Source organism: Chiloscyllium punctatum, chromosome 30, assembly GCF_047496795.1.
Source record: "Chiloscyllium punctatum isolate Juve2018m chromosome 30, sChiPun1.3, whole genome shotgun sequence".
Lineage (NCBI taxonomy): Eukaryota > Metazoa > Chordata > Chondrichthyes > Orectolobiformes > Hemiscylliidae > Chiloscyllium > Chiloscyllium punctatum.
Genome location: NC_092768.1, coordinates 22,989,789 through 23,012,127, shown reverse-complemented (window position 1 = coordinate 23,012,127; position 22,339 = coordinate 22,989,789). Strand labels below are relative to the sequence as shown.

The 22,339-nt window shown below is 50.8% G+C and overlaps 1 protein-coding gene across 2 annotated transcripts in view; it reads right to left on the bottom strand.

Annotated features, from left to right (window-relative positions):
- Positions 1–21,761, bottom strand: part of LOC140455271 (nuclear factor 7, ovary-like) — a 47,896-nt gene extending 26,135 nt beyond the window's left edge. Inside the window, exons 1-5 of one of the 2 annotated variants that reach the window (XM_072550011.1) lie at positions 20,942–21,761; positions 20,757–20,852; positions 20,432–20,665; positions 18,103–18,125; positions 17,881–18,002 (exon numbers count right to left, since the gene is read on the bottom strand). In XM_072550011.1, coding sequence (XP_072406112.1) covers positions 17,881–18,002; positions 18,103–18,125; positions 20,432–20,665; positions 20,757–20,852; positions 20,942–21,352 — 886 coding nt within the window. In that variant the 5' untranslated portion in view covers positions 21,353–21,761. The remainder of the gene's footprint in view (positions 1–17,880; positions 18,003–18,102; positions 18,126–20,431; positions 20,666–20,756; positions 20,853–20,941) is intronic. The other variant, XM_072550012.1, reaches the window with a different exon arrangement.
- Between the last annotated feature and the right edge of the window lie 578 nt (positions 21,762–22,339).

Sequence of the window (22,339 nt, the reverse complement as noted above, 5' to 3'; positions counted from 1 at the left end):
GAGATGTGTGTGGGGGGGGAGATGTGTGTGTGTGTGTGTGGGGGGGGAAATGTGTGTGTGTGGGGGGGGAGATGTGTGTGTGTGTGTGGGGGGGGGCGATGCGTGTGTGGGGGGGGGAGATGTGTGTGGGGGGGGGAGATGTGTGTGGGGGGGGGAGATGTGTGTGTGTGGCGGGGGGAGGGTGTGTGTATAGGGGGGACGGTGTGTGTGTGGGGGGAGGGTGTGCGTGGGGGGGGAGTGTGTGCGTGGGGGGGGAGGGTGTGCGTGGGGGGGGAGGGTGTGTGTGTGTGGGGGGTAGGGGTGTTTGTGGGGGTAGGGGTGTGTGTGGGGGGTAGGGGTGTGTGTGGGGGGTAGGGGTGTGGCGGGGAGGCGTGTGTGTGGGGGGGGAGGGGTGTGTGGGGGGGGTGTGTGGGGGGAGGGGGGAATGTGTGTGTGGGGGCGAGGGTGATGTGGGGGTGGGGGGATGTGTGTGGGGGTGTGTGGGGACAGATGGGGAATGTGTGTGGGTGTGTGAGTGTGGGGGGGAGGGCGGCTGTGTGTGGGGGGGGGGGAAGGGGTGTTGTGTGTGTGTCTGTGGGGAGGGGGGTGTGTGTGTGGGGAGGGGGGGGTGTGGGGAGGGGTGTGTGTGTGTGGGGAGGGGTGTGTGTGTGGGGAGGGGTGTGTGTGTGTGTGTGTGTGTGGGGAGGGGTGGGTGTGGGTGTGTTGTGGGGGTCGGTGAGGGTGTGTGTGGGGGGGGAGGGGTGGGTGTGTGTGGGGGGGGAGGGGTGGGTGTGTGTGGGGGGGGAGGGGTGTGTGTGTGTGGGGAGTGTGGGAGGGTGTATGTGGGGGAGAGGGCATGTGTGGGGAGAGGGCATGTGTGTGTGGGGGGAGGGTGTGTGTGTGGGGGGTGTGTGTAGGGAGGGGAGGGGTTGTGTGTGAGGGGAGGGGAGGGTGTGTGTGGGGGGGGTTTGGGGAGGGGAGGGGGTGTGTGTGGGGGCAGGGAGGGGTGTGTGTGGGGGTGGAGGTTGTGTGTGGGTGTGGGGGAGGTGGAGGGTGTGTGTGTGGGGGTGGACTGTGTGTGTGTGGACAGTGTGTGTGGGGGGCGGCGGGTGTGTGTGTGTGGGGGTGTGTGTGTGTGGGGGGGGGGAGGGTGTGTGTGTGTGGGGGGGAGGGTGTGTGTGTGTGGGGGGAGGGTGTGTGTGTGGGGGTGGAGGGTGTGTTGGGGGGGAGGGTGTGTGTGTGTGGGGGTGTGTGTGTGTGGGGGGGAGGGTGTGTGTGTGGGGGGAGGGTGTGTGGGTGGGGGGAGAGGGTGTGTGGGTGGGGGGAGAGGGTGTGTGTGTGTGGGGGAGAGGGTGTGTGTGGGGGAGAGGGTGTGTGTGTGGGGGGGAGGGTGTGTGTGTGGGGGGGGGAGTGTGTGTGTGTGTGGGGGGGAGGGTGTGTGTGGGGGGGGAGGGTGTGTGTGTGGGGGGGAGGGTGTGTGTGTGTGTGGGGGGGAGGGTGTGTGTGTGCGGGGGGGAGGGTGTGTGTGGGGGGGGGGGGGAGGGTGTGTGTGTGTGGGGGGGAGGGTGTGTGTGTGTGGGGGGAGGGTGTGTGTGTGGGGGTGGAGGGTGTGTTGGGGGGGAGGGTGTGTGTGTGGGGGGGGAGGGTGTGTGTGGGGGGGGAGGGTGTGTGTGTGGGGGGGAGGGTGTGTGTGTGGGGGGGAGGGTGTGTGTGTGGAGGGGGAGGGTGTGTGTGTGGTGGGGGAGGGTGTGTGTGGGGGGAGGGTGTGTGTGTGGGGGTGGAGGGTGTGTTGGGTGGGAGGGTGTGTGTGTGGGGGGGGTGGGTGTGTGTGTGGGGGGGAGGGTGTGTGTGGGGGTGGAGGGTGTGTGTGTGGGGGGGAGGGTGTGTGTGTGTGGGGGGGAGGGTGTGTGTGTGCGGGGGGGAGGGTGTGTGTGTGGGGGGGGGAGGGTGTGTGTGTGGGGGGGGAGGGTGTGTGTGTGGGGGGGGAGGGTGTGTGTGTGGGGGGGGAGGGTGTGTGTGTGGGGGGGGAGGGTGTGTGTGTGGGGGGGGGAGGGTGTGTGTGTGGGGGGGGAGGGTGTGTGTGTGGGGGGGGATGTGGGGGGGAGGGGGGGGAGGAGGGGGTGTGTGGGGGTGGAGGAGGGCGGTGTGTGGGGGGGAGGAGGGGGGTATGTGGGGGGGAGGAGGGGGTGTGTGTGGGTGGGGGTTTGTGTGGGGGGGAGGGGTGTGTGTGGGGGGGAGGGGTGTGTGTGGGGGGGAAGGGGGGCGTATGTGGGGGGGAGGGGGGGGTGTGTGTGGTGGGAGGGGGGGTGTGTGGGGTGGAGGGGGGATTTGTCTGTGGGGAGAGGGCGTGTGTGTGTGGGGGGAGGGTGTGTTTGTGGGGGGTGTGTGTAGGGAGGGGAGGGGTTGTGTGTGAGGGGAGGGGAGGGTGTGTGTGCGGGGGGTTTGGGGAGGGGAGGGGGTGTGTGTAGGGGGAGGGGAGGGGGTGTGTGTGTGGGGGGCAGGGAGGGGTGTGTGTGGGGGTGGAGGTTGTGTGTGGGGGTGGACTGTGTGTGTGTGGACTGTGTGTGTGGGGGGGGAGGGTGTGTGTGTGTGGGGCGGATAAGGTGTGTGTGTGGGGGGGGAGGGTGTGTGTGTGGGGGGAGGGTGGGTGTGTGTATGTGGGGGGGGTAGGGTGTGTGTGTGTGGGGGGAGGGTGTGTGGGTGGGGGGGGAGGGTGTGTGGGTGGGGGAGAGGGTGTGTGTGTGTGGGGAGAGGGTGTGTGTGTGAGGGGGGAGGGTGTGTGTGGGGGGCGAGGGTGTGTGTGTGGGGGGGGGAGGGTGTGTGTGTGGGGGGGAGGGTGTGTGTGTGTGGGGGGGGAGGGTGTGTGTGTGGTGGGGGGAGGGTGGGTTTGTGTGGGGGGGGAGTTTGTGTGTGGCGGGGAGGGTGTGTGTGTGGGGGAGGGTGTGTCTGTGTGGGGGGGAGGGTGTGTGTGTGTGGGGGGAGGGTGTGTGTGTGTGTGGGGGTGTGTGTGTGGGGGGGAGGGTGTGTGTGGGGTGGGGAGGGTGTGTGTGTGGGGGGGGAGGGTGTGTGTGTGGGGGGGGAGGGTGTGTGTGTGGGGGGGGAGGGTGTGTGTGTGGGGGGGGAGGGTGTGTGTGGGGGGAGAGGGTGTGTGTGGGGGAGGGAGGGTGTGTGTGGGGGGGAGGGTGTGTGTGTGGGGGGGGGAGGGTGTGTGTGGGGGGGGAGGGTGTGTGTGGGGGGGAGGATGGGGGTGTGTGGGGGGGGAGGATGGGGGTGTGTGGGGAGGGAGGATGGGGGTGTGTGTGGGGGGGGGAGGGTGTGTGTGTGGGGGGAGGATGGGGGTGTGTGGGGAGGGAGGATGGGGGTGTGTGGGGGGGGATGTGGGGGGGAGGGGGGGAGGAGGGGGTGTGTGGGGGGTGGAGGAGGGCGGTGTGTGGGGGGGAGGAGGGGGGTATGTGGGGGGGAGGAGGGGGTGTGTGTGGGTGGGGGTTTGTGTGGGGGGGAGGGGTGTGTGTGGGGGGGAGTGGTGTGTGTGGGGGGGAAGGGGGGCGTATGTGGGGGGGAGGGGGGGTGTGTGTGGTGGGGGGAGGGGGGGGTGTGTGGGGGGGAGGGGGGATTTGTCTGTGGGGAGGATGGGGGTGTGTGGGGGTCGAGCAGGGCGGTGTGTGGGGGGGAGGAGGGGGGTATGTGGGGGGGACGAGGGGGGGGTGTGTGTGGGTGGGGGTTTGTGTGGGGGGGAGGGGTGTGTGTTGGGGGAAGGGGGGTGTATGTGGGGGGGAGGGGGGGTGTGTGTGGTGGGGGGAGGGGTGGTGTGTGTGATGCGGGGATTTGTCTGTGGGGGGAGGGTGTGTGTTTGGGGTGGGAGGGGGAGGAGGTATGTTTAAGGGGGGAGGGTGTGTGTGTCTCGGGGGGTGTGTGTGGGGGGGAGGGTGTGTTTGGGGGGAGAGGAGGGTGTGTGTGTGGGGGGGGGGTGTGGGGAGGGGAGGGTGTGTGTGTGTGTGGGGAGGGGTGGGGGTGTGTGTGTGGGGAGGGGAGGGGGTGTGTGTGTGTGTGTGGGGAGGGAGGGGCGGGTGTGTGTGTGGGGGGTGTTGTGTGGGGAGGGGAGGGTGTGTGTGGGTGTGGGGGCGGTGGAGGGTGTGCGAGTGGGGGCTAGGGTGTGTGTGGGGGGGGGGAGGATGTGTTGTGTGTGCGGGGCAGGGTGTGTGTTGGGGGGGAGGGTGTGTGTGTGGGGGGGGAGAGGGTGTGTGTGTGTGGGGGGAGAGGGTGTGTGTGTGGGGGGAGAGGGTGTGTGTGTGGGGGGGAGGGTGTGTGTGTGGGGGGGTGGAGGGTGTGTGTGTGGGGTGTGTGTGTGTGGGGTGTGTGTGTGTGGGGTGTGTGTGTGTGGGTGGGTGTGTGTGTGGGGGGGGCAGGGTGTGTGTGTGGGGGGGGCAGGGTGTGTGTGGGGGGGAGGGTGTGTGTGTGGGGGGGAGGGTGTGTGTGTGGGGGGGAGGGTGTGTGTGTGGGGGGGAAGAGGGTGTGTGTGGGGGGTGGAGGGTGTGTGTGTGTATTGGGGGGAGGGTGTGTGTGTGTATTGGGGGGAGGGTGTGTGTGTGTATTGGGGGAAGGGTGTGTGTGTGTATTGGGGGAGTGTGTGTGTGTATGGGGAGAGGGTGTGTGTGTGTATTGGGGGGAGGGTGTGTGTGTGGGGGGGAGGGTGTGTGTGTGGGGGGGGAGGGTGTGTGTGTGGGGGGGGAGGGTGTGTGTGGGGGGGGGTGTGTGTGTGTGGGGGGGGAGGGTGTGTGTGTGGGGTGTGTGTGTGTGTGTGGGGTGTGTGTGTGTGTTGGGGGGGAGGGTGTGTGTGTTGGGGGGGAGGGTGTGTGTGTGGGGGGGAGGGTGTGTGTGTGGGGGGGAGGGTGTGTGTGTGGGGCGGGGAGGGTGTGTGTGTGTCGAGGGGGAGGGTGTGTGTGGGGGGTGGAGGGGCTGTGTGGGGGGGAATGGAGATGTGTGTGTGTGCGGGGGGGTTGGGAATGTATGTGGGTGTGAGGGGGATGTGTGTGTGGGGGGTGATGTGTTAGGGAGATATGTGGAGAGGGAAATGTGTGGGGGAGGGGGCTGTGTGGGGAAGGGGGGGTATGATTGAATGGGCGGGATGTGGCTGTGTGGAGGGGGGGGTGTGTACAGGGAGGTGTACTGGTTTGTGTGTGTATCTGTTGTTGGGGATGTGTGAGTCAATGGGAGGGATGTGGGTGTCTGTGGCGATTGTATGGGTGAGTATGATGTGTGAAGAATGAGGGATATATGTGGGAGTGGGGAATGTGTGTGGGTGGAGAGAGATGTGGTGTGGGGTGGTGAGTATGTTGGGCAGGGGGAACACACAGCAGCGTGTATGGTGGTGTGTGGTGGTGGAGGGGGGGGCATGTGTCTATGTGTATTCTGCAAATGTTTAAAACCTGGAAAATAAATTATTCAAATTTAAGTCCTTCACATCTCCAAACATTTCAAAATTCTCTGCTTTTATGTTATTCCAGCCTTATTCAGGGTTTCTCTCAGTTTATATCCAATGGGATATAGCTCCAGCTGCCTCAGTGAGAACAAGCTCCTGTTTGTGGGAGTCCCACTGTCATTCATTATTTTCCAATATCACGGGGGAGTGAAATGTGTTTTCACAAAATTGGAAATAAAAATGCTGAATCTGATCTCAAAATACCAATTAAATCTCCTGAAATCCAATGTCATGGAAAGGAATCCAGCTGGTACTGGGTAGACTGAGGTCGGGGCCATTGGGAAAGAGCTTTATTGAAACAGTGGGGACAGGTCAGAGAATGTTCACTCGGTGGGTTCCTGGGATGAAGCAGTTCCCTTGTGATGGAAGGTTTCAGGCTGGGGCTGTACTCATTGGAGTTTAGAGGAACAAGAGGTTCTTATTGAAATGTATAAGATGGTGAAGGTGTTGACAGAGTAGACATTGAGAGGCTGTTTCCCATCGTGGGGGAACCTGGAACCAGGGACAGAGTTTCAAAGTAAGGGCCCTACCAATTAACATGGAGATGGGGAGGGATTTTATGTCTCAGGATCATTAATCTTTAGAATTCTCTCCCCCTCGAGAGCAGTGGAGCCCAGTTCATTGAATATATTGGAAGTTGAGTTAAACAGGTTTTTGAGTAATGAGGGAGTTGAAGGTTGTGGGAGTCAGGCAGGAAAATGGAGTTAAGGTCACAATCCGATCAGCCGCCATCTTTATGAATGACAGGGCAAGCTCTCGGGGTCACTCCTGCCCCTGTTTCTGATGTACAATGTTCACATGGGATTTTCACATGGACATGTTTTAAGTTGTCAGCTTTTGAGTTTCTTTCCTTGTGTTAAATAATCACTTTCACCCTCACAAATTCCCTTCCATCTGGAAACCGATTTAAATGCCTTTTGAATGTTGTAATTGTACCAGCCTCCACCACTTCATCTGGGCAGCTCATGCCATACACAGGGGGCAGGGTACGTGAAAATGTTGACCCTTGAATCCCTTTTAAATCTTTAACACCCTCACCTTAAAGTAATGCCCTCTAGTTTTGGACTCCCCTACCTGAGAGAAAGCCTTGTTTGTTTACCCTATCCATGTTCCTCATGATTTTATAAAACTGAAAAAGGTCACCCCTCATCCTCCGATGCTCCAGGGAAAATAGTCCCAGCTGATTCAGTCTCTCCTTATAGTTCAAACGCCCCAAAGCAGGCAACGTTCTTGTCAACCAATTATGAACCCTTTTAAGTCCCACAATGCCTTTCCTATAGCAGGGAGTCCATTAAATGCAGTAATCCAAAAGTAACCGAATCAATGTCCTGTACAGCTACAACATGACATCCTAACTCCTTTACTCAAGGCACTGAGCAGTAAAGGCAAGCATACCAGATGCCTTCTTCACTCCTCTGTCTACCAGCAATTCCACTTTCAAGGAACTATGAACCTGTACTCCAAGGTCTTTATTCAACAACACTGCCCAGGACCTCACCATTAAGTGGATAAGTCTTGCCCTGGTTTGCTTTTCCAAAATGTAGCATCTCATATTTATCTGAATTAAACTCCATCTGCCACCCTTCAGCCCACTAGCCCATTTGCCACCCATCAGCCCACTAGCCCATTTGCCACCCTTCAGCCCACTAGCCCATTTGCCACCCTTCAGCCCACTAGCCCATTTGATCAAGATCCCTGTGTACACTGAGGTAACCTCCTTCACTGGCCACTACACCTCCAATTGTAGTGTTATGTGTAACCTGACTAACCATCCCTCCTACACTCACACCCAGTTTGTCTGGAAGCCCACCACACCCCTGAGCCCCCTCGAGTGTACGTGAGGTCCCGGGGCCGAGTGCCTTGTCCGTCAGACCCCGGACAGCTCGGATCAGGAACCGGAGGTGTACCCACTCCCTCACTGTCAACTGTGCTGGTGTTATCCAGCCCACTCCCTGCCATCCAGCACGTCCCCGACTCTGGTCAGCCCTGTATCCCGAGCTTTCTCCTCCTCCATGATCGAGGAGAAACCTGTTCCTGAGCAGGCTCTCCCTGACAAGAGTCCCCACTCCCCTGGGGGAGAGCTCCTGGGTGGGGGGAGCTGACCGTGTCCCAGACTGTGATCGGGGTCCAGGTAGGAGACAGGCAATTCCTGGAAGAAGACCCGAGGCCGGGACCACTCCATGAACAGGAACTGTGTGTCGTAATGGAGGCCGTGCACCTGACGGAAGCAATATGTCATCAGGGTGCCCCACCCTGGAGGAGGCTCGATGGAAAGGTATCGCTGCAGGGTCTGAAGGTGGAAAGTCACTCCCTGGGTGTGAAGGTACACCAGCCCCTGACCACCCTCCTCAAGCGGGAGACTCCAAACCCAGTGTTGCCCCTTGTCCCAGAAAAACCCGAGGAGCTGTTTCTGAATGGCGGTGACAAAGCCAGGGGGGAGGACCCAAAGTGACCAGCCGGTCCCATAACATGGCGGCCACCAACTGGTTTCTGAGCAGCACTCGTGCCCTGTAGGACATCACTCGGAGCTGTCCTGTCCAGCGAGCTGGGGGAGTGGTCACCTTGGTCTCCAACTCGTGCCAATTCCCAACATGAAGGTGGATTCCCAGGTAGAGGAGGGGAGTGGGACTCCACATGAAGCACCGGAGCTCCTCTGGCAGGTGGGTTCCATCCTCACGGACCGACCAGAATTCCCAAACACTTGCTCCAGTTGATCCTTGTGGAGGGTGCTGCAGAGTAGACCTCCTGGCACTCACACATCCTCCACAGGTCAGCTGGGTCTGTGACCATGAGGAACACGGTGTCTGTGTAAGCCGGAAAAATCCCCTCGAGCCCCGGCCCACGCAGAGCCAAACCCGAAAGGCGCTCACACAAGAGGCACAGGAATGGCTCCACACAGAGAGAATAAAGCTGGGTGGACAGGGGCCAGCCCTGACACACTCCTCTCCCACAGCGTAGGGGCACCGTCAGGGACCAGTTAACCTTCACTGGACACTCCGCGGCGGCGTACAGAACTCCGATCCCGGCGACAAAATGTGTCCCAAACCCGAAAGCTGACAGAGTCCCGAGGTGCCAAGGGGAGTCGAAAGTGCCTGGGTAAAGATTTTTAGTTAGTGCTGAGGAGAGAAACCAGGCACCAATTCTTCAACAAATGGAGATCCCCTTCTTAGGCAATAGAGTGATGACAGCCCTGCATCAAGAAAGGGACCTCTCTCTGGTCGTGATACATTCCTTCAGGATATCCCAGAATGCCTTGTCCACATCCCACCATAGCCTCAAGGAGGGGAAGGAGAAGCGAGAGGATATGGAATCTGCACTAGGCCATCCTGCTTCCGTTGATGTTGAGGTTAGCTTTGAATGTCTTCACGGCTGCATTGAGTGGTCTGGGTGTCTGGGTGTCACCGGGCAGACATACCTCAGCCTCTACCCCACCCCAGGGTCAACAGCAGAAGGATCTTTTGCAGGGGGCTCCAAGTCTCGGATTATACCAGCCTCAACTAAAACATGGACTAAAATGTCTTATCACCTGGGGGCAGCAGTTCAGAAACCTGTTCCATTCCCAACACTAGGAGGGAGAAAGGATGCCTGCTCCTTCATCCCTCCCATCCAGGGTGCCCTCAGGGTAAGTATCCCCCACCTCAGTCCCCAGGCAGCACCTCGAGGCCCTCCAGTTCTTGTGGCATGGCCATACATCCTTGAAGCAGCGACAACAGTGGGGGCGCCAACTAATCCCCCCCTCCCACCACCGCCAAGGCAGCTCCACATTCCTCAATGCTCAAGTCAGGGTAAATGTAACGTCTCCCCTGGGGGGAGTGGGGGTGGGGAGGGATGGTGTGCACAGAATGCAGCCACTGCCCCAGTGTAGGAACAACTAGGCCCCACCCCCGACGTTAGTTTCGAGTGCCCAGGACCAACTCCCCTCCCCACACGCACACAAATAGTAGGCAAAGGAAACTGAGAGTGCTGTGAGACCTCACTTGCCAAAACACCACTTCAGACAGCTCCATCCTGGCCTGACCCCATCCCCACAACCCACAGGTCCAAAGCAATAGATCTCCAATACCCAGAGGCAATAGTCACTGGCAGCAGGTAGGCCGTAGTCACAGTGTAATGATAAGGAGATTGCCCAGGCTCCAAATAATTCCAGGACCCAGACTCCAAAATACCGTCACTCACTGCAAGTGTTCAGGTCCCAAGCAATTAATGTCCAGGCCTGGATCCCCCAACTGAAGTAGTAGTCCAGGCTCCAGGAACAGGCTTCCTGGGCACCGGCCGAACAGAAGTGCAGGCCACCACACTTTTCAGTTTTGTTCCTTCTCTGGTATTTACATTTCAATAACGAACATTTTCTTGGACACATTTAACAACTTCTTCATCATCCAAACATTTAACACTATGGTAGTCCCAGTCAATGTTTGGAAAATTAAACTCACCAGCTATTACAACCTTATTATTCTTACAAATATCTGAGATTCCTCTCCAAATCTGTTCCTTAACTTCCCTCTGACTATTGGGAGGATGATAGTACAAACCCATTAAGATGATCATTCCCTTTTTTATTCCTATTTTCAACCCATGTATTTTCATTGGCCAATTTTTCAAAAACCTCTTCTCCAATTACAGCAGTAATGTTTTCCTTAATCAAAAATGCCACTGCCCAACCCCTCTCGCCTCTCTTCTATCCTTCCGACAGCACCTGAAACCCAGAAATATTGAGTTGACTGTGTTGTCCATTCAACAGCCAAGTTTCTGTAGTAGCAATGACATCCCAGTCCCATGTTCACAAATGTGCCTTGAGCTTATTAACCTGATGTGGAAGACTACTTGCATTGAAATAAATGCAGCTTAATTCTTCAGAGTTACTTCATTCTCTGGCTTGCTCAAGTCTGTCTTTTCTGATTAACCTTCAGATTGAAAATATCCTCATCTATCTTTGTATTTACTCTGCTACTTCGGATCCCTGCACCTCCTCTCTCTATCACTCTTTGTTGATAGAGTCTGTGGATGAGTGCCAACAAACACATCGACCTGGACCCAATATACTGGCCACTACAGCGGACAGCTCGAACTGACAACCGGAAGCGGCAGAGACAGGCCACTATAAATGCTGGATGAAACAGCACAGAAGCACTTCACAGGAGGCTCCCAAGCACTGAGGATGTCACCTAGACAGGGGACGAAACGTTTGCAAGACAAATTCCCAGCTCGGCGAACAGAACCACAACAACGAGCACCTGAGCTACAAATCTTCTCCCAAACTTTGAATGTCTCAGAGAGGGTGCAGAATGTTCTCATGGGGAAGAGGGGAGAGTCATTGTCCACATTGGAACCAACGATACAGGAAAGGAAAAGGTTGAGATTCTGAAGAGAGATTACAGAGTTAGGCAGAAAGAGAAAAAAGGAGGTCCTCAAGGGTTGTATTATCTGGATAACTCCCAGTGCTATGAGCTAGTGAGGGCAGGAATAGGAGGATAGAGCAGGTGAATGCATGGCTGAGGAGCTGGTGTATGGGAGAAGGATCATTGGTATCTCTTTTGGGGTAGAAGTGACCTGTACAAGAAGGACGGATTGCACCTAAATTGGATGGGGACTAATATACCGGCAGGGAAATTTGCTAGAACTGCTTGGGAGGATTTAAACTAGTAAGGTTGGGGGGTGGGACTCAGGGAGATAGTGAGGAAAGAGATTAATCTGAGACTGGTACAGTTGAGAACAGAAGTGAGTCAAACAGGGCAGGCAGGGACAAGGTAGGCCTAATAAATTAAACTGCATTTATTTCAATGCAAGGGCCTAACAGGGAAGGCAGATGAACTCAGGGCATGGTTAGGAACATGGGTCTGGGATATCATAGCAATTACAGAAACATGGCTCAGGGATGGGCAGGACTGGCAGCTTAATGTTCCAGGATACAAATGCTACAGGAAGGATAGAAAGGGAGGCAAGAGAGGAGGGGGAGTGGCGTTTTTGATAAGGGATAGCATTACAGCTGTACTGAGGGAGGATATTCCCGGAAATACATCCAGGTAATTTATTTGGGTGGAACTGAGAAATAAGAAAGGGATTATCATCTTATTGGGATTGTATTATAGACCCCCTAATAGTCAGAGGGAAATTGAGAAACAAACTTGTAAGGAGATCTCAGCTATCTGTAAGAATAATAGGGCAGTTATGGTAGGGGATTTTAACTTTCCAAACATCGACTGCCATAGTGTGAAGGGTTTGGATGGAGAGAAATTTCTTTAGTATGTTCAAGACAATGTTCTGATTCAGTATGTGGATATACCTACTACAGAAGATGCAAAACTTGACCAACCCTTGGGAAATAAGGCAGGGCAGGTGACTGAGTTGTCAGTCGGGGAGTACTTTGGGGCCAGCGACCATAATTCTACTTGTTTTTAAATAGTGATGGAAAAGGGTAGACGCGATCTAAAAGTTAAAGTTCTAATTTGGAGGAAGGCCAATTTTGACGGTATTAAGTAAGACCTTTCAAACGTTGATTGGGAGCAGATTTTCACAGGGAAAGAGACGGTTGGAAAATGGGAAGCCTTCAGAAATGAGGTAACGAGAATCCAGAGAAAGTATATTCCTGTCAGGGTGAAAGGGAAGGCTGGTAGGTATAGGGAATGCTGGATGACTAAAGAAATTGAGGGTTTGGTGAAGAAAAAGAAGGAAGCATATGTCAGGTATAGACAGGATAGATCGAGTAAATCCTTAGAAGAGTATAAAGGCAGTCGAAGTATACTTAAGAGGGAAATCAGGAGGACAAAAGGGGACATGAGACAAATAGAATTAAGGAGAATCCAAAGGGTTTTAGACATATATTAAGGACAAAAGGGTAACTAGGGAGAGAATAGGGTCCCTCAAAGATCAACAAGGTGGCCTTTGTGTGGAGCCACAGAAAATGTGGAAGATACTAAATGAATATTTTGTATCAGTATTTACTGTGGAAAAGGATATGGAAGATATAGACTGTAGGGAAATAGATGGTGATATCTTGCAAAATGTCCATATTACAGAGGAGGAAGTGCTGGATGTCTTGAAACGGTTAAAGGTGGATATATCCCCAGGACCTGATCAGGTGTATCCGAGAACTCTGTGGGAAGCTAGAGAAGTGATTGTTGGGCCTCTTGCTGAGATATTTCTATCATCGATAGTTACAGGTGAGGTACTGGAAGACTGGAGGTTGGCAAATATGGTGCCACTGCTTAAGAAGGGTGGTAAAGACAAGCCAGGGAACTGTAGACCGGTGAGCCTGACCTCAGTGGTGGGCAAGTTGTTGGAGGGAATCCTGAGGGACAGGATGTACATGTATTTGGAAAGGCAAGGACTGATTAGGGATAGTCAACATGGCTTTGTGCGTGGGAAATCGTGTCTCACAAACTTGGTTGAGTTTTTTGAAGAAGTAACAAAGAAGATTGATGAGGGCAGAGCAATAGATGTGATCTATATGGACTTCAGTAAGGCGTTCGACAAGGTTCCCCATGAGAGACCGATTAGCAAGGTTAGATCTCATGGAATACAGGGAGAACTCGCCATTTGGATACAGAACTGGCTCAAAGGTAGAAGACAGAGGGTGGTGGTGGAGGGATGTTTTTCAGACTGGAGGCCTGTGACCAGTGGAATGCCACAAGGATCAGTGCTGGGTCCTCTACTTTTCTTCATTTATGTAAATGATTTGGATGCAAACATAAGAGGGAAAGTTAGTAAGTTTGCAGATGACTCCAAATGTGGAGGTGTAGTGGATAGTGAAGAAGGTTACCTCAGATTACAACAGGATCTTGATCAGATGGGCCAATGGGCTGAGAAGTGGCAGGTGGCGTTTAATCCAGATAAATGCGAGGTGCTGCATTTTGCGAAAGCAAATCTTAGCATGACTTATACACTTAATGGTAAGGTCCTAGGGAGTGTTGCTGAACAAAGAGACCTTGGAGTGCAGGTTCATAGCTCCTTGAAAGTGGAGTCACAGGTAGATAGGATAGTGAAGAAGGCATTTGGTATGCTTTCCTTTATTGGTCAGAGTCCTGAGTACAGGAATTGTGGTTGTATAGGACATTGGTTAGGCCACTGTTGGAATATTGCACGCAATTCTAGTTTCCTTCCTAAAGTAAAGATGTTGTGAAACATGAAAGGGTTCAGAAAATATTTCCATGGACGTTGCCAGGGTTGAGCCATAGGTTGAACTGGCTGGGGCTGCTTTCCCTGGAGCGTCGGAGGCCGAGGGGTGACCTGCTTTTTGCCTCCTTCCCTTATTGAAACAGACGTGTCACATTAGCAGTTTTCCAATCCTCTGGTACTTTTCCAGGATTGAGCAATTTAAGGAGAATTACAACAGACACCTTCACTATCTCTGTAGTGACCTGTTTTAGAATCCTCGGATGTAAGCCATCAGGGCCAAGCAATCTCTCTGCCTTTAGCCCCATTCGTTTGTCTCACACCATTTCAACATTATACTCTGCCTAACTTCCTTAGTTTATCTTGTTCTTCGATCCTTTCCTCTTCCTCAAGATATATTTTTGCTGAGAGCTGAGATAAACCTCCTTAAATGTCCACCCCTGCTTGTTTACGGTCATTCCTTCTCATCTATTCACCCAGTTCACTTCAGATAACTCTACCCTCACTTCATTGTAATTGTTGTGTTCTGACCAGTCCCTTGTAAAGTTTTAGCAAAAGCTTTCTACTTCTACATTGCATTCCCGATGAACTAAAGGCTAAAATACCCACTGAACTCAGATGTTGGTTCTTTGTGATTCATGGATAAGGATTCCCAGATCCCTCAGTTCCATAGCTCCCTGCAGCCTTTCTCCATTTAAATAATATCCAGCTCCTCTATTCTTCCTGCCAATGTCCTTAACCTCAAGTTCCTTTACATTATATGTCATCTGCCAAAAGTATTGTCCACTAACTCAACCTGACCATATCCCTCTGCTGACTCCTTATGTCATCCTCACCACTTGCTTTCCCAACTTTTTTTGTTTCACCTACAAACTTGGCATTCACCTTCCACAACCAAGTCATTTATGTATTTCATAAATAATTGTGGACCCAGCACTGAACCGTGTGGCTCACCACTAGCTACGAGCTATCCCAATTCTCAGTCTTTTATTATTTAGACAATTATCTCTCCATTTTCATACATTACCTTAAGACCATAAGACTTTTTAAGTAGTTGAATGTGTGATGTCTTATCAAATGTCACCTGAAAATCCAAATATATTACATCCCTATATTTCCTCCCAGCTATCCTGCTCAATACCTTCTCAAAGATTTTGAGTGAAGTTGTCAGACATGATTTCACCTTCACAATAGGGTTGGTTTTGCTGGGACCAACCAACACAGAACAGGACCTGGGGTTGTGGGGGTGGGTAATGTACCCTGCGAAATTGTTCAACTCAGTGTAACTGCAAGGTACCAAGGCAGAAGATGAGCTTCTGATGAGCTTCACTGGAGCACCGCAGTGAGACGGAAATTTCAGCATGGAAACACAGGGGGGCTGTGTTGAATTGGCAGAGTGAATATATTGGATCGAGTGACCCTTCCTCGGAACAATTCAACTGGGAAGGATAAGGTTTCCACTTGATAAAGTTTGTAAAGTATGGATGGGTTTGACATGGAGCCAGGTTTATCTGGAATTATGGGGCAGTGTTAGCTGACCCCTGGGAGATGTTACATCACAAGACTGTTCAACCTGATGATGTCAGTAAATCCCTGAGGTGTACAGGGCACTGCTACAACTGGTCATTGTAATGTCATCACCATGAACATCGAGGAGATTGGCCAGTGATCATGTGATTACCACATCAAAAGTGTGTGCAGTATCTTGGTTGGACAACTTCCCAAAGCTAATGTAATCAATGTTATTGATTATGAAATGAATAAAGTATCAACTCTTTGTTTGTAATTAAGTCAGAGTTTGTGCATCAGCCTGACCAATGGACCTGTCCCCTGTATTTGCTTGAATAAAGAACTATTGAAACTAAGACGGGAGCCTTAAGTGGTCTGTGAGAAAATTAAAGAGTGATCAAACTCTGATCAACCTCCCCCTTCTTCAGTCACTGGAGACAGAGAGACTGAGCTGGCAGCTTCATTTCCAGATGTTTTGTCACCCTACTAGGTAACATCTTCAGTGGGCCTCAGGCAAAGCAGTGTACATGATTCCTGCTTTCTATTTAGATGTTTGGGTTAGTTTGGGTTGGTGATGTCATTTCTTGTGGTGATGTAATTTCCTGTTCTTTTTCTCAGGGGTGGGAGATGGGGTCTAACTCGATGGTGTTTGTTGATGAAGTTCCAGTTGGAATACCATGCTTCTAGGAATTCTCGTGCATTTCTCTGTTGGCTTGTTCTAAGATGGATGTGTTGTCCCAGTCGAAGTGATGTCCTTCCTTATCTGTACATAAGGATACGAGGAAGATAGGATCATGTCGTTTTGTGGCGAGTTGATGTTCATGTATCCTGGTGGCTAGTTTTCTGCCTGTTTGTCCAACGTAGTGTTTGTTACAGTCCTTGCGCGGTATTTTGTAAATAACATTAGTTTTGCTTGTTGTCTGTATAGGGTCTTTCAAGTTCGTTAGCTGCTGTTTTAGTGGGTTGGTGGGTTTGTGGACTACCATGATGCCAAGAGATCTGAGTAGTCTGGCAGTCATTTCCAAGATGTCTTTGATGTAGTGGAGAGTGGCAAGGGTTTCTGGATGTGTCTTGTCTGTTTGTTTGGGTTTGTTGCTGAGAAATTGGCGGACTGTGTTCATTGGGTATCCATTCTTTTTGAATACGCAGTATAGGTGATTTTCCTCTGCTCTGCCGTAGTTCCTCGGTGCTGTTGTGTGTGTTGGCTCATTGAAGTGACGTTCTGATGCAGACAAGGAAGGACATGACTTCGACTGGGACAACACATCTATCTTATGACAAGCCAAACAAAGAAATGCCTAAGAATTCCTAGAATCATGGCATTCCAACTGGAACTCCATTAACAAACACATCGTTAGACCCCATCTACCACTCCCTGAGAAAAAGAACAGGAAATGACAGCACCACAGGAAATGTCATCACCAACCCAAACATATAAATAGACAGCAGGAATCCTACATGTTCCCTGGTAGGTTGATGAAACGTCTGGAAATGAACCTCCCAGCTCACCGAGCAAACCTACATCCAGAATCTCAACCTGAGCTACAAATCTTCTCAAAACTCATACACAGCAGTGTCTGAGATTTCCTGTCTTGGTGAAGGTTTGGGATTGAACAGTCACAGCTGACCAGCTGAAGATGATATTTCACATTCGGGAGACTTCTGCATCACTGTCTTGGCAAGCATTTATTGTACAACCCTAATTATCCTGGAGACTGCTCATTAACCCATTATTGTCCATGTGGAGGAGGGACACCCACTGGGCAGTTAGGAGAGGATTTCCAGCATTTTGGCCCAATTCAGCATGGTATATGGCATACAGGACAATTTGCAAGTGATGGTGTTTCTGTCTATCTGCTATCCTTACCCAGTTCAGGTTGCATAATTGGAAGTTGCTCTCTGAGGAGGCTTAGTGAGTTGTCTCACACTTTTTTTAAAAAATTGTCCACATTTCTGCAACTGTGTGTCAGTGGTGCAGGGAGTGAATGTTAGAGGTATTGGACGGAGTGCCATTCAAGCAGCCTGTTTTGTCCTGGATTGTGTTGACCTTCTTCAGTACAATTGGGGCTGCAGTCATCCAGGCAAGTGGAGAGACCTCTATTATACACCAAATTTCTGCCTTATAGATGGAGGACTAGTAACTGAGGAGTCAGTAGGTGAGTTGCTGCCTGCAGACTTTTCACTCTCTGACCTGCTCTTGTAGCTATAGTGTGTGTTTGGCAGGTGAGTTCAGTTTCCAGTCAATGGTAACCTCCAGGATGTTGCAAGTGGAGGATGCAGTGATGAATGGAATTGTTACTGAACATCAAGTGTTGATTGTTACATTCTCTCTTGTTGGAAATGGTCATTGCCTGGCACTCGTGTGGCACGAATGTTACCTGTCTCTTGTCAGCTCAAAGCTGAACAGCTGGACAGAGTCATGGCCTCATTGTATTTGAACATGGATTGTTTCAGGATCTGAGAGGTTGGAAATGGTGCTGTTATTGTGCAATCATTAGTGAATATCTCATCACCTCCACCGCGACCTTATGACAGAGGGAAGTCCATTCATGAAGCAGCTGAAGATGCTGAGGCCGAGCCATTATTCTGACAAACTCCTCCAGAAATGTCTGGGATCTGAGATGGTTGATCTTGAACAATCACAACCATCTTCCCTTGTGTTCAGTATGACTCAAAAAAGTAGAGAGATTTCCGCTGACTCCTATTAACTACAGTTTTGCTCATTACAGACTTGTATTTTTGTTCATGCAAATATCAAAGTTATACAATATAAATCAGGCCAAAGGAGGAACTTATCTGACCTTTACCAGGGTGAGTGGCTTCCTGCATTTCTTTCCATACAAGAAAAGGGAAGAGGCTGCAGAATGTTTTCGTGGAGATGGTACCATCTGTTATTGAGAGTACACAACCGTCGTCACTAATCCTGTAAATATTAAACATTAATTGATGAGGAATTTAGCATAAACACTTTGCTGAGTAATTTCACCAACTTGCACTGAGTTCCAGTAAAGTACATGTCCTACCTTCTCTTCCGAGATGCTTCCTCCTGAAATAAACAAAACACAATCTGAGTTGACAGAGACTGACTGTCTACATCCAGAAAGCAGCAATTACACTCACATTGTTACAAACTGCTGAGAATCGCCAATTCTGATTGTTGCAGGCATCGAATAGAAAGAGGATGTGACATCAAGGATATTGAAGACCAGAAGAGCAAACACAAAATTTAAACAATTACAAAGGATTGAAAGAAACATTAATATATTTTACTGGATAAAAAGCTGACTTTGATTTTTAAAATTACAATAAAGACAGGGATTGATTCCATAGATTCAGTAAAGATATTTTCACTTCTAAAGAATCTAAACATGTGAGTCAGTGAACATCATTCAATTATAAATAAACCTAATGAATCCAATAAATAAATACAGAACTTGTCAAAAACCAGCATGAGGCCTTCAGATTCAGGAGACCCACTTAAATATAAGGAATCTAAGTATGACCTTCGCAGAGCCATTAAGCCAGCCAAGGACCAACACCGATCTAAACCAGAGACCCAGACAGACACCCGGCGACTATGGAAAGGACTGATTGACATCACAGGTTCTAAAAAGAGACAGTGCAAGATAGAAGACGATGACATATCCCTCCCAGATCATCTGAACGCCTTATACGCTCGCTTTGAGCAAAATTTCGGTGGAGAGAAGTCCGGATGAACCTATCCCAACAGCCACTGCATCAGAGGTCAGATCAGCTTTCCTTCTTGTGAATCCAATGAAAGCAATAGGACCAGACTGAGTACCAGGCCATGCACTCTGAGCATGCACAGATCAACTGGCAGAGGTCTTCTCGAACATCTTCAACCTCTCCCTGCAGCAGGCCACTGTCCCTGCCTGTTTCAAGATGGCCAACGTCATCCCTGCATCTAAGAAGGCTCATGCAGCATGTCTTAATGACGACCACCCAGTGGCCCTAACTTTGGTGGTCATGAAGTGATTTGAAAGGCTGGTCATGTCATTAATCTACTCCACCCTCCCCACTATTCTTGACCCACTCCAATTTGCCTATTGGACCAATAGATCCACGTCAGATGCCATATCAGTGCCCTTCACTCCTCCCTAGAACATCTTGACACCAAGAACAGCTACATAAGAATCCTACTCATTGACTACAGTTCAGCCTTCAACACTATTATTCCCTCGAGACTGATTACTAAACTTAGTGATCTCGGCCTAAGCCCCACTCTCTGCAAGTGTATCCTCAGTTTCCTGACCCACAGGTCATAATCAGTGAAGATTGGGGACAATATTTCATCCTCACTAACACTCAACACTGGAGTCCCCCCAGTGGTGGGTACTCAGCCCCCTACTGTACTCGCTGTATATCTATGACTGTGTCACCAAATACCAGACTAATGCCATTTACAAGTTCGATGATGACACCATCATAGTCAATTGACTCTCAGATGGCAATGAAACAGACTACAGATGGGAGGTGGAAGACCTAGAAAAATGATGCACTGAGAACAACCTAGCTCTCAATGCCGGAAAACCAAGGAACTTATTATTGACTTTCGGTGGGATGTTATTCATGCCCCCCCCTGCACATTAACAGCACAGAGGTGGAACGAGTGGAGAGTGTCAAGCTCCTGGGAGTGGTCATCCACAACAAACTTTCTTGGACTCTTCAAGTGGATACACTGGTTACAAAGGCCCAACAATGTCTCTTCTTCCTCAGGCAGCTGAGGAAATTTGGCATGACAGCAAATACCCTTGTCAATTTTTGTAGCTGCGCCATGGAGAGCATTCTGTCTGGATGTATCACTACCTGGTATGGCAACTGTACCATTCAAGATTGGAGGCAGTTACAGAGAGTGGTGAACTTGGCCCGGACAATCACAAAGGCCAACCTCCCACCTATAGAATCCATCTACCAGGCCCGCTGTCAAGGAAAGGCCGCCTGCATTCTCAAAGATCCATCCCACCCTGGCAATGTTTTCCTACAACCTCTACCATTGGGGAGAAGGTACAGAATCCTGAACACATGCACCAGCCGGTTTTGCAACAGTTTCTTGTTAGAATACTGAGTGGACTCACAAACCCTTAACATTCGCCTGTGCTTCGGTGCACGTGATAATAAATTCATTTCAATTCAATTCCATGGGGAATTCAGGGGAAATGCCTTGATCAAGAAAGTGATGAGAATGTGGAACCCACGGTCACACAGTGTGATTGAGACAAATATATTGAAGAGGAAAGTGGAGACCCGAATGTTGGAGAAAGCAGCAGAGGGAGATAGTGACAAAGGATGGGTGTCTCTTTCACTGAACTAAACTGAAACATAATCCCTCACCGTCAGAAATATCACTCCGTCTGTTTGTTCCAATTGTTTTTCCAAGTTTGAGAGTTTCTGCTGAAGAGAATTTAAATTCTTTTGAATTTCACACAGATTTTGCTCCATTGCTTTGAGAATGTTTTCCTCTTGTTCCCTGAGATCTCGGAGTAAACTCTGCTCTTTCTCAGTCAGCATCTGGTGCATTTTAGTGAACTCAGATTTGATGTGAGTCTGCAGACTACTGGATTCCTCCTGTCAGGGGAAATATAAAAATAATATGTTTCTGCAAAATAAAAATAAATGAACAAATCAAATGTTGAAGCCGAACCCGGGGAGATTTTACCTGAATTTGGGAAATCTTCTGTTTCTGCTCCCGCTCCATTTCGAGAGCTGCTGATTTTTTCTCTGTGAGAGAATCCAAGGAAGATTTCACCCGATCCTGGGATTGGGAGAGAAAATCAGAAAATAAAAGTATTATTCATGAAAATGTGATGAAATAATCAGGGGATGGAATCTGTTTCCTTTTACCTTGTAGATTCCAACAGCTTCTTTTATCGGGATGAAGTTGTGAGATTTGTGTTCCCGGGAATCTCTACAAACCAGACAGATCAATTTCTTGTCAGTTTCACAAAACAGCTTCAGTTCTTCCTGATGTTCCTCACAGTGATGGTTACTTTCCTTCTCTTGTGGATTCAGATTTAATTTTCGAGCTTTCTCGGCCAGACTCGCTAAGGCCCGGTTTCCTCTGAGGTTTCTGTCCGGAAACTCCTGTCTACATTCCGGGCAGGAGTTTATCTCCTGCTTTTCCCAACTCTGGGTGATACAGGAGCGGCAGAAGTTGTGTTCACACTCCAGTGTCACCGGATCGGTGAAGAAATCCAGACAAATGGGACAGATTACCTCCTCGGTCCAACTCTGGACCTGCTGTCTGAAAGCCATGTTCACCCTCAGCACTTCCTGGTTCCAACCCCTTTCACTTTCACTGTCCCTGCGCTGCTGAACACATTCAGCTCAGGCAGCACCGAGATGGTGATAGTTCATACAGGGCTTCCTTTCTGTATCCACCGGTACCGTCCATCGCCGAGTCTCGGACTCATTCGCCGTCGGTTGGATGTGACTGGAGCAGCTCCCTCGGGTAAACTTTCCCCAAAATGGAATTAAACGGCACTTGAAAGCGACGCGATTTCTGTTGAGAAAACTTTGCGATGTCTCACCTTTGACCGTTTACAGAAAGGAAGAGGATGGCAGCTTCCGGAACAAGTTTACAACTTCAGTGAGAAATTACAATTGCAGCATTTCGGAAACAGTCACCGGGTGAAGAATGTTTTAATCTGAAATTATTTCTTCATCCCCGCCCCCACGTATGGGGAAAACAGGACCCCTCACTAACATTGGGAATGTTTTGGTCCGATATGATCCGGAATGTGGGTTATTGCAATGAAAGAAATTCTGGAGGGAAATTGTGAAAGAAAAATGCATTTACAGAAAATGTGAAAGAAAGTGCCCAGCGAGAGGCCACTCAGCCGGTCACTGATGGAGAAACTGGAAAAGTGAGCGCCAGTGTCATCCCACCTTCCCCCTTTTGGGATGTGGCCCTGTGAGGTGTGGGACATTTCCCAGTATGTTTAAACCTTGAGGGTTTCTGCCCCCATTCCGTTTTCAGGAAATGAGTTGCAGACCCCAAACCCCCAACACTGAGTGAAAAATATTCTCCCCACATTCTCTCCCCCGATCTCTGTTGGTACATAACTCACTGAAAGAAAATTACATTTTATTTTTGGTGGTGGTTTCTCAGCCTTTAAATATTAATTGTGTGTTGTAAAGCTCCTGGCCCTCCCATCAAGTGTTTTGTTCTGACAAGTCCATGTGAATGACATTCATTTTATCACATTATTGTTTCAACACGGTCTTTCTGTCCACTTCCCT